Source organism: Arachis ipaensis, chromosome B10, assembly GCF_000816755.2.
Source record: "Arachis ipaensis cultivar K30076 chromosome B10, Araip1.1, whole genome shotgun sequence".
Taxonomy (NCBI): Eukaryota; Viridiplantae; Streptophyta; class Magnoliopsida; order Fabales; family Fabaceae; genus Arachis; species Arachis ipaensis.
The window spans coordinates 134119723-134131490 of NC_029794.2; the positions used below are offsets into that span (position 1 = coordinate 134119723).

The 11768-nt window shown below is 34.7% G+C and overlaps 3 protein-coding genes across 10 annotated transcripts in view; 2 read left to right on the plus strand and 1 right to left on the minus strand.

Annotated features, from left to right (window-relative positions):
• LOC107622305 (cysteine-rich receptor-like protein kinase 10) overlaps positions 1-3344 on the plus strand; it is a 6285-nt gene extending 2941 nt beyond the window's left edge. The window contains exons 3-8 of one of the 4 annotated variants that reach the window (XM_016324167.2): positions 687-809; positions 889-1067; positions 1603-1813; positions 2152-2389; positions 2500-2650; positions 2819-3344. In XM_016324167.2, the coding sequence (XP_016179653.1) occupies positions 687-809; positions 889-1067; positions 1603-1813; positions 2152-2389; positions 2500-2650; positions 2819-3133 (1217 nt within the window). In that variant the 3' untranslated portion in view covers positions 3134-3344. Of the gene's footprint in view, positions 1-686; positions 810-888; positions 1068-1602; positions 1814-2151; positions 2405-2499; positions 2651-2818 lie in introns of those variants that run through there. The other 3 variants (XM_021114187.1, XM_021114189.1, XM_021114188.1) reach the window with 3 other exon arrangements.
• LOC107622803 lies at positions 4864-7808 on the plus strand. 5 transcript variants are annotated; one of them, XM_016324841.2, is made up of 4 exons: positions 4864-5203; positions 5796-5946; positions 6492-6847; positions 6938-7510. In XM_016324841.2, the coding sequence occupies exons 3-4, from the start codon at positions 6494-6496 to the stop codon at positions 7508-7510; spliced, it is 927 nt and encodes a 308-aa protein (XP_016180327.1). In that variant the 5' UTR covers positions 4864-5203; positions 5796-5946; positions 6492-6493. The 5 variants fall into 5 exon arrangements, with proteins under 5 accessions (XP_016180327.1, XP_016180328.1, XP_016180329.1 ...); XM_016324842.2 differs by having other exon boundaries at positions 5889-5946; XM_016324843.2 differs by lacking the exon at positions 5796-5946 and having other exon boundaries at positions 4869-5203.
• LOC107622802 (pentatricopeptide repeat-containing protein At1g11290, chloroplastic) lies at positions 8545-11257 on the minus strand. The gene has a single exon (XM_016324839.2). It carries the CDS (start codon positions 11145-11147, stop codon positions 8706-8708), a length of 2442 nt encoding a protein of 813 aa, XP_016180325.1. The 5' UTR covers positions 11148-11257; the 3' UTR covers positions 8545-8705.

Consider the following 11768-nt stretch of genomic DNA (forward strand, 5'->3'; position numbering starts at 1 on the left):
TAAACCTTGAAATTTATGAGAAGAAATAATAATAGATCCAGTTGCATTCGTCATTAGGCCTGACCTATTTAATTAAGGTCCATTTCATATTTAATAAGAAATGGACTTATGGACCCGTGCTTTTATTTTTCTTTTGTTAAAAAAATCATTTAATACACACAAAGCCTAGTTTTAGTAGTCTTGTTTTGCAATATGTGTATCCGAGTTTAAAATTTAGGTGAGGTTAATTATAGATAGAAATTTTTAATATTAGATGTGTGATTGTGTAGTGTGAATAAGTATAATATATGAAAATTTTTAAGTGTATCATATATTAGTGTTTTAGTAATTTTTAATCCTTAATTTTAATTATATATAATATATATAATTAAGATCAATAGTTAAAATTTATTGAAATACTGATATAATTCACAAGGGTCACCAAGGTGGTGCTAACCATCATGACAACAACTTAAGCAATGCCTACAACAATGATATGACTTGCATTAGTGAAGATTAACCTCAAACTTTTCTTAAGCATAAGGCATTTCTGTTGTATTATATCAACTCATTTGGTTCCTTAGGATAACATCATGTGCCCTGTATAATTTTTAGTTGTTTTATAAAATGTGAAACATTTTTTTATTTTTTTTTTCTTTTTCTTTTTTCCCAATCAAGAAGCACAAATAACAACGGTATTATTGCAGCCAATAATAAGGGTACAAGTAAGACAAAAACGTTGATAATCATCATAGTGAGTGTGTTGGTGGCATTAGTTCTACTAAGTTGTGGCATCTACTTCTTATGGAGGAAGAATCAATCAAATAATGGTAACTGACACTATTCAACTTCTCTAACTTCATTTCAATAAACATTATAATTCTCATATCATAAACTTTTTATGTGTAGATGCATTATTGTCAGAGACCACTCCTATATCAATACATTATAACCCATATCAAGGTCAAGGAGACGATTCATTGAATGCTGACCTTCCTACAATCCCTCTATTTTGGATTCGACAGAGCACTAATAACTTTTCAGATTCTTGCAAATTAGGGGAAGGTGGATTTGGTCCTGTTTATAAGGTATCACTGAATATTTTAATGTGGAAACCAAGCTCTATATGCATGTAATTTATAAATTTAATTTTGATGCACTGTCAGAGTAAAATAGTTATGGTAAAAACTCAGGTGAAGTCGACTTCATGTGAAGTTGATACGTGAGAGCTGTTCGATGAAAATTTAGTCAAATCAGTCAAATCATTTAACGGCTCTCATGTATCAACTTCACATGAAGTCGACTGCACCTGAGTTTCCACCAATAGTTATACACGTGCATCCAATTAGTAACGCCACATCAGTAAAAAACTAAAAATAACTACCTTTCACCTTAACTGTGTGAATGATCATCCAAAAGAACAGATGTGATTGTATGACTGTATAAAACGCTTTACATTGTCAGTGTATCAAAATTAAACTCATAATTAAAAACTTAATTTACAAAACAAATTCATAAGTACTCATTTGTGTGTTTACTCTTTTACTTTTACTCATTGTTGCAATTATTGCAATGACTTTTTTTGTACCTGGATTTTTATTTCTTTGCAAAATCTATATTTAGGGAAGCTTACAAGATGGGACAGAAGTTGCCATCAAAAGACTCTCAAAAACATCTGGCCAAGGTTTAGATGAGTTCAAGAATGAAGTAATCTTCATAGCCAAACTACAACATAGGAACCTTGTGAGACTGTTGGGTTGTTGTGTTGAGGAAAATGAAAAGCTGCTTATATACGAGTACATGTCCAATTCAAGCCTTGCCCTTCATCTATTCGGTAAGTATTAAAATAATGATAAGTAGTTAGTAGATGAATATTTATGAAGTTAGTTGATAATATCCCTATAAATAGCATGACTCTTGTATTATGTCAAAATAACTTCAATACATATTTATCATTTCTTTTAATTCTGTCTCTATTTTCTTGTTAGTAAGTTTTGTTACTATAGAACCTCATGCCTTTAAAATTTTACTTTCAATTTAATTTTCTCTTAGTTGTTGATATTGAATGATACAATATAGAAACACTCTTTTATGTAACTTCTCTCTCTCTTTTTTAATGTATTTCATTGCATAAGTAATTTTGTCAAGAAACATTCCTTATCTTGTTGTCAGACATGGAAAAACGAAAGCAACTAAGTTGGAAGGTTCGAATGAATATTATCAAAGGAATCGCACGAGGACTTCTATACCTTCATGAAGATTCTAGACTTAAAATAATTCATAGAGATATGAAAGCTAGTAATGTTCTACTTGATCAAGATATGAATCCAAAAATATCAGATTTTGGACTAGCAAGGACATTTGAAAAAGGCCAGAACGAAGAAAACACTAGAAGGGTTATGGGCACCTAGTATGTCATATTAATGTATTTTCTTTTGTGTGTATATATTATATATATGTGTTGTTACATTGTTTTCTATTTTGGCAAGGCTAACAATATTCTATTGATTTTTTAAACAGCGGATATATGGCTCCCGAATATGCTATGGAAGGGTTATATTCAGTAAAATCAGACGTTTTTAGTTTTGGAGTTCTTTTACTAGAAATCATTGCTGGCAAAAGGAATAGTGGATTCTATCTTTCAGATCATGGTCAAAGTCTTCTTGTATATGTTAGTTTTCTTGATTCCATTACAGTATTTTTAAATAAATTGCTATTACAAAACATATGCGCATATCTGTTTAATAAATGCTAAATAAGGCAAATTATGGCTGTTTTTGGCTGATTTTTTTCAGTTACCAAACATTTCCGATATATTAATATCCATATTTTTGTGCAGAGTTGGAAACTATGGTGTGAAGGAGAATGTTTAGAGTTAGTAGATCCTATATTAGAAAATACATACATAAGAAATGAAGTTACAAGGTGTATTCATATTGGTTTGCTATGTGTACAAGAAGATGCAATAGATCGACCAACAATGTCTACAGTGGTTGTTATGCTAGCAAGTGAGACAATGACACTTCCTAATCCTAATCATCCTGCATTTTCAGTTGGAAGAAAGTTCGGTAAAGAAGACGAGTCAACGTCAAAGACTTCTAAAGATAATATCTCTGTCAATGAAGTATCAATCTCAAATGTTTTTCCTAGATAAGTAGTATATACAACATTATAAAAACTGTTTTAGAATTGCTTGATGTACAAGTAATTACGTCAACATATTTGAACCATTCTTGTTTTAACTGAGTGTTGTAGTTCAATTATTAAAGATATGCAATCTGCTCATCATGCAAATATTATAATTTCTCTTAGATTATGTGTTTATGGATTAAGCTATACCACAAGGAATGTAACCAATATTTTGATGTTTTGGCCCCCATACTTAAGAGTAGTTGATGATGGGATAGAAGTTAATTTTATTGTTGTTAATAGAAAAATTTTTGGGTTAATAAACCAAAATGCTAAATCTTTTCTCGAATTATAAGAATAAGAATATGAAGCAATTTTTATTATTGTGTAAAATCTGATGACTGGTATGGTTTTGTCCTTAGAAAATGAGTTTTGGAATATTTTTGAGTTGTAACAAGTGTCTATTTCTTCCATTATTAGTGGTTCTTGGATTTTTTCTTGGTGGACACTTTTAAAAATAATTGTGATGTTAGCTATTCTAGTAATGATGCTCAAATTGGTTTTACCTGTGTTAGTAAAGATTGGAAAGGAATATGGCAAAAGATTGTTTAGGAACAATTGAGATTCATGGTATTCTAGGAGAGTTTTTATTTGCTATTTGAAAAGGTTTTTTTTAGTCTGGTACTCAAAATAAAGAGATATTATATGTGAGACAGATTATGTGGAGGCCTTAATTATTGTCAATAATTTTCAGGATTACTTTGATTTTATTGATCATTTGGTGTTGAAAATTCGAGATATACTGAACTCTGGTTGATCTTGAGAAATGCAAACACAGTAGCAGATATCATGGTAAAGATTGCAATGAGGACCCTTTCTTCTCAAATGAAACTTCCATCGTCTTAGAAAAAATTTAAGAATAGTATTTAGTGAGACTAGGGCTGGCAATTCATACCCTACTCGCGGGTACCTAACTCGGTCCAACCCGTTCGGGTAGGGTAGGATACCCTACCCGCTACGGGTAGGATAGGGTACGGTCCGGGTATGCTAAGTGAACAACCACTAAACTAATTAGTTAATTTAGTAATTTAGAGCATTAGTTTGTTATTTTTTTTATGTTATTAATATGTATAAAATTTGAAATGATTGAATTTTATATTTACTTTGAAAAAAATTGATATTTCTGCGGGTAGGATAGGGTAGGGTAGGGTAGGGTTTAGAATTTTAGGGTGCGGGTAGGGTTAGGGTTGAAAGATTCTTAACCCGCGGATAGGATAGAGTAGAGTTTTAATAGAATTTTCAACCGCGGGTAGGGTTAGGATAGGGTCCAAACCCTACCCTACCCTACCCATTGCCAGCCCTAAGTGAGACTGCCTTTCTTAAACAATTTTTTATTTATTTTTTTCTTAGTTTTTATTTATTTTCTTTCCATCACAAAAAAAAATCACATTTATCATATTTTTTTAAATCATTTTTGTCAATAATATAATACTTGAGAAATTTACGTATTTAAAACATTTGGAAGAATACGCAATTACAACTTTTTCTTCCAAATGTTTTACATATTTGTATATTTTGTGTCTCGTATTTTAAAAAGTTGTAATTGCGTAATGTTTTCTTCCAAATATTTTAAATATGTAAATTGCCCAAAATACTTTAAATATTATTTTAGAATAAAAATATTATTTAAACACTAAATTTTTTTACCTTAATAATTGATTTTAACGGTTAATTTTATTATACACATAACGCAATACTTTCAAAATTTACAAAAGAAAAACTTCATGCTAGTTAAGAAAAAATTTTACTCTCTCTAAGTCTCTATCTCTAGTGACCTAATGCTGGGAACCCCACCGACACGTGGCTCTCAACTATAGGCGCATTCGGTCATTCTCGTACGCCGTTTTGCACTTGATTCTGATTGCATGACTGGAATGGACTGCATTTTCTTTTCGGTCTTTGTTCTTCGAGAAAAAGCGAGAATCAATTTTCTCATATTATTTTCCCGAGAAAACCCTAACCAGCTGAATGAGCTATCACATTTGCACTCATTGACTCCATTGCCGCCACCGCAGCAAGCAATCCGTTGTAGCGGGTAACTCTTAACTTTTGCGATTACGTTTCTCTGTGTTTGGACTTTGAAGTGAAAGTGCAAAATCTCTTTAGGACTCGCTATTCAAATTTATAATGTGTTTCATTGCTTGCTTCAGTGTGTAATTTCATGATTTTACTTTTTTCTATATTCAATAGGTGAACGGTGAGCATTTAGGACCAGAATGATTGAATGTTGGTTGTTGATTAATAAATTACTGTTTGAATTTGCATTGTAATAAATAATCGAGTTCATATTTAAACAGCCTAATTACAGAATATTAGGCTTTAATGAAGCTTTTTCGCCAATGAGGTTTTCTTTTCTAGGATTTATGAGGAAAGTTCATTTTGAAAATTAAGCTTATTTTGTTTGGTACACAAGTTAATAATAGATTTACTTGGGATTTGATTACTCATCCATTTGGTCAGTTAATTTGTTGCATTTCATTCTAATTTTTGAAATGGCGAAAATATGCACGTGCTGCATTCTATGATTCTCTGCACTCTGTACTATTTCTTCTTGTTTTCCAATTGAATCAAAGTATTTTCTGGAAAGTTTTCTCTGCTTTCATTATAATTCATAATTGTGGGTTTAGTGTTGGTCTTTGATTGTCGGAGCATTTTGAGGACTTGCTCATTGAAGAAGCAAATTGATGCTGAAGCTCATGCTGTTCATGTTTGACTTGCAGAGCTTAGTTTGGTTGCTTCCTTCAAAAGGCATGTGACGTGAGCACAAGTTTAAAAACGGTGTGATAACATACTATGTGAACTAGAAAGTTCTAGACATAATTAGGCACAAGAGAAAAACTACAGCAAACATTTTTTAGGGCCCTTGTTTCTGCATATCAAAGATATCATGCACCATTGAAACAAAACACTTGTAGGCTATAGGGGCCATAAGCTTGCCTTTCAAAACCTTTGGAGCGTAGAGATTATCTTAAAGCTGTGATGCTTCCGTCCAACTAAATGCACTAAAGTATGCAAGAAGTGGACAGATTCCACATGAAGTGATAATTAAGATAGTTTCTTCAGAAAGAATCCACAACTATCCCAAAACACACCATAAAAGCTGTGGCAACTGATAGTGAAAAGCACACTAATGTTTGTTTTATTTTTCAACCACTTATTTACCCCTTTCATTGCAAAGATTAAACAATTCATTTTATAGCTAAGTCAATGTTGATAGACTATTAAATTAAATATTTTTAGTGTCATGAACCAAGAAGAAGATGGATGATGATGGATACATATTATATTGAACAACATTTCAAATCTTTATTGTCTTTATGTAGAAATGGAGCAGTATGATCTGCAAAGACAAAGAAAGGATATGAAAAACAAAGGAAGAAATGTTGTGTGGTCAATTGCAATGGATAAGTGTCTTATTGAAGCCTTGGCTGTTCAGGCAAAACGTGGGAACAAAATTGACAAATGTTTCAATGAAAATGCCTATACCTCTGCCTGTGTGGCTGTGAACGCTCAATTCAACTTGAATTTGAATAATCAGAAAGTGATAAACCGCCTAAAAACAATTAAAAAAAGATATAAAGTAATAAAAGATATGCTAAGTCATGATGGTTTCTGGTGGAATCCAAATACAAAGATGATTGAATGTGACAGTGATGAGCTCTGGAAGAAATATATTGCTGTAAGTTTTCTTTCATCTTTCTCTCTCTTAGTGTTTATAAATCAAGCATAAATACCTAATTTGGTGTTCTCTCTCCGGTTCAATTGACAGGCACGTCCTGATGCAAGAGGGTTCCATGGAAAGCAGATAGAGATGTACGATGAACTGAAAATTGTTTGTGGAAATTACCAAGCCCCTAGTCGTTGGGCTAGGATAAAGGATGGAAGCCAGCTAATGGATATGAAGAATGGCGTGGATGAGTCACCTTCCTTTGTTTCTCCCAGTTCAGAAGATATGAGTGAGACAGATGGAACTGAATCATACTCCACCCTTCCACCAGAATATTGCCCGATGCCAGATGGATTTCAGGAGCCTCCAGTGGCGCAGCCACAGAGACAGCAGCAAAAACGTCCTCGTACCTCAGAGGATGCCCTTCAGGATGCATTGATGACAGTGGCAGCAAGCATCAGGCGACTAGCTGATGCTATGGAACGAAACAAATGCTCAGTTGATGCGACTGAGCTATTAGAGGCTGTGATGGAGATAGATGGGTTGGAAGAAGGTAAACAGATGTATGCGTTTGAGTACTTAAATGCTGATCCGGTTAAAGCCAGAGCCTTCATGACATACAATGCTAGAATGAGAAAGATATATCTCTTTAAATTGTTCTGGTGGTGGAGATGAGGGTGACCGAATTTCTTGGAAGTTTTAGGTGTATAGAACTATAGATTATTGCGTGGGGATTTAGATAAATGGATGTTTTTGTTTTATGTATTGTAAGGAGAGTGTATATATTCCTTCTAAAAATCATTGATAGGAAATAGCAAAATGTCAGGGATGTTAACAAAATGATTCAATGTTGGATTGATTTGGACCAATTCTGAGGGACCACTAGCAAGGAATGTTTGAAGAACACAAATTTCTTTGTATCTGGTTTCTTTTGTTTTGTTTCAGAGTGTTAATGCTAATTCTCTTCTGAAAAGTGGTCCTGTCCTTTCTCCATAAATGGTGAAGCCTAATGTTGGTAGGGAAAAAAACTGACCAACTATCCCAAGAGCCAAAAGTTGAATGCAAACGCAAGGGATTGTTGCTTTGCGCAAAAGAGAACGACGTTGACGATGAATAGTTGAGATAAATGATATAATTCGATGGAGTGTTACAATATTTATATGTCCTAAAATTCTCTACTCTTTGATTGTTGAGATATCAATAAATTTATCAGTTAAAAGGAGTATTGCTGTCATACTGTCATGTTTAATAAATTAAGATATCTTAAGAAGTTACTCAACATCCTGTTCAGATTCAAGTACTAAAAATGGGTTAATGGTCAAATTCGTCGCTGAAAGATAAGTTATTCTCTAAATTTGTCCCTCATAATTTTATCAATCAAATTAGTACTTCAAAGATTACAAATTAATTATTTTTGTTCTTCCGTCATTCCATTAATTTCCGTCAACAATTGATGATGTAGAATGTTAATGGACAATATACATAAACCCTAATATGTTTTTAAAATTCTATCAGTTTAGTTTATTTTTTCAATTACATAAACCCTAATCCAAATATAATCTAACAACTAAATTGAGATTTTCATAAACATATTTGCTCAACGTCTAATTGGATATGTTAGGTATCATGTATGATACTAGTTAGCATTTCATATCATCAATCATTGACGGAAACTATTAATGGAGTGATAGAAGGACAAAAATGATTAATTTGTAATATTTAAAGAACCAATTTGATTGATAAAATCTTTTAAGAACGAATTTGGAAAATGACCCATCTTTTAGGACTAATTGTCTAATTTGACTATTAACCCCACTAAAAATATACATCTCAAGAATTCAGTAAAAATGGTTTCAATTGTTTCACCATATTACCAATAATCTCCACAAGAACACGTTCCATTCTTGAAATGATGGAACCTACGCATATCACGCACTACAATTTCCCTTCCTGTCACTAGTGATATGTACTTCGTAGCCTCATGGCAATCACCACAAACTCTAAGATTCTTCCTAATATGAATTGTTGTGCCAGGGCTAGTATTCAAGAGTCCAAATGCAATAGCAAGCCTCTCACTATGGCTAGTGAGCAATTGTTCTTTCACATCCTCTTCCACATCATGAATTGAATTGGTGTCAGGAACATAACCAGCATCCTTGATCTCATTCCCAAGATCCTCAAGAAAGGCATAGATTCTTTTCGATTGAGGGTGATTAGTACTTCCGGAATAGAACGTGTGAACCTCGTTCCTCAACTCGACCAAGCTGCAACCTGGTGTTTTCTGGAGCCCCTTTTTCTCCATGGATGTCCTCACCATGGCAACTTTGTCCCACATTGAGGCAGAGGCATACATATTGGCAAGCAACACATGATACCCTCCTTCATCCGGGTCTAACTCGAAGAGTCTGTCGGCAGCCTTTTCCCCCAATTCGACGTTTTTATGGATCTTACAAGCACCTAGCATTGCACCAAAAATGGTTATCCCTGGTTTGACAGGCATCTGCTCGATGAACTTCCAAGCCTCGTCTAGCCGGCCAGCACGACCAAGGAGATCAACCATGGCACCATAGTGATCCATTGCAGGCTCCAAGCCATAATTTTCCTTCATGCTTTCGAAGTAGTAGAGGCCCTCTTCCACCAAACCTGAGTGGCTGCAAGCGGAGATAACAGACAGAAATGTTATCTCGTTCGGCTTGATGGCTCCCTTCTGCATTTGATCAAAGAGATCTACAGCAGCTTTTCCAAGGCCATGTGTTCCATATCCATCTATCATTGCATTCCATGTTATCACATGCCGCTCCTGCATCATGTCAAAAAGCTTTCTCGCCGTCTGAACCTCACCACATTTCGCATACATGTCAACGAGAGCAGTGGCAACAAAGACATTCTTGTCCATCAAAGTTCTTATAGCAAGTCCATGAATCCATTTGGCCTGGCGGGTAACTGATAAATCTGCAAGAGCAGTAATGGCACTCACTAATGTAAAGGAATCAGGTTTACTGCCTTTAGATTGCATCATGCAGAATAAGTTCAAAGCCTCCTTTACACACCCATTTTGGGCATAACCTAATATCATGGCATTCCACGTGACGTTCGTCTTGTCCTTCATATGATCGAATACTGATGCTGCGATATCAACTCTCTTGCACTTCGAATACATGGATATCAAAGAGTTCATAACCGACACATCACAGTTGAGTTTCAGTTGTTCCAACAATTTATGAACAAATCTCCCCTGTTCAAGATTGCCTAAATTAGCACAAGCCTGCAAAGCTCCCATCATGCTAACATTTGTAGGCTGCACCCCTTCATCCAACATCTTCAAAAAAGTTTCATATGCTTCTTTAGACTCTCCATTCTCTGCAAGACCAGCAATCATAGTATTCCACGAAACAACATTCTTGCTACTCATTCCTTCAAAAACCAACCTCGCATCACTCACAGACCCACACTTGAAGTACATATCGAGAAGCGCCGTCGCAACATTAACCATGGACTCAAACCCTGACTTTACAGCAAACCCATGAACCGACCTTCCGATTCTCAACGCCTTCAAATCAGTCACGGCCGGCAAAACACTGACCAGAGTGATTGCATCCAGCTTCTGGCCAGCCTCCTGCATCAGCAAAACCAACTCAACTGCCTTCTTGGCGAACCCATTCTGAGCATACCCGGCCACCACAGTGTTCCAAGAAACCAAATCCCTCTGCGGCATTCTCTCGAACATCTTATAGGCATCAGCAATCTGCCTGCATTTCGCATACAAATTAACAACAGCAGTCATGGCAAACAAATTGTTCTCACAACCATTAACAATCATCTGTCCATGAATCTCTCTACCCATTCTGAGATCCAATTTCTCACCACAGAGCTGCAGCAAGTAAGTGAAATCGTAAACAACAGGCTTAACACCATCAGACCTCATCCTATGGTAAAATCCCAAGGCTTCATGCAAAGAAGAGTTTCTTGCATATCCTTTGAGCATGGTGTGGTAAAGTACATCGAGCTTGTCGTGGTCGTCGACGGAGTCGAAGACACGTGTAGCTTCGGAAATGCTGCCGAACCTGCAGAACAAGCTGAGAAGCTTGGTTTGGAACAAGTGCTGATTGTAGAAGCCGTTCTTGATGACAAGGGGAAGGAATTGACGGAGCTCGGTGAGAGAGTTGCAGAGTTCTAGGAGAATGGCGGAGGGGTGCCTGTAAACATGGGTGGGGATGAAGATCCGTTCGTAGTGAGGGGTTGCTGCTGCTGTTGATGGTGTGGGTTTAGTGGGAAGAGGTGAAGGGTGTAGTGCTAATAGCTGCGAGCTCATTGTTTCTATTATCTATTCAGAAGCCATAGTCATCAACCTCAACCCTCTATCACTCTATTGCTTGTTCATACTCGTACATGCAAAAATATCGAGACTCTGTATTAATTTGGAGACAAATTTTTTAAACTTATTTTTTATAATGAATTAAAGATAAACTTGTAGTAGCCATTAATTTTTATTTTTATTTTTGTTATTTTTTTAGTAATATAAATATTAAATTATTTTTAATAAATAAATTTTATTAATTTATATGTGTAAATTTTAAAAAATAAAATATTAATTATTTATTCTTCTTAATAATTAGACATTAATTTTTTAAAGAAAAAATTAAATGACTAAATAAATTACAGTTCAATATTACACAAAAACAATAAATAGAAAAATGGTTACAATAAAATCCTATTTTTAATTTATATAAACTGCTCTAGGATAAAAGTTTTTATTATTGTTAATAATTTACAGGATTGTTCTGGGTTTATTAATCCTTTGGTGTTAAAAATTCGAGATATCATGTCTTGGAAATGGCGTACTGTCAGTTAATCTTGAGAGATGCAAATACAGTAGCAGATATCATTGGAAAGACTGCAATGAGGATCCTTTCTCCCCAAATGGAGCTTTCAT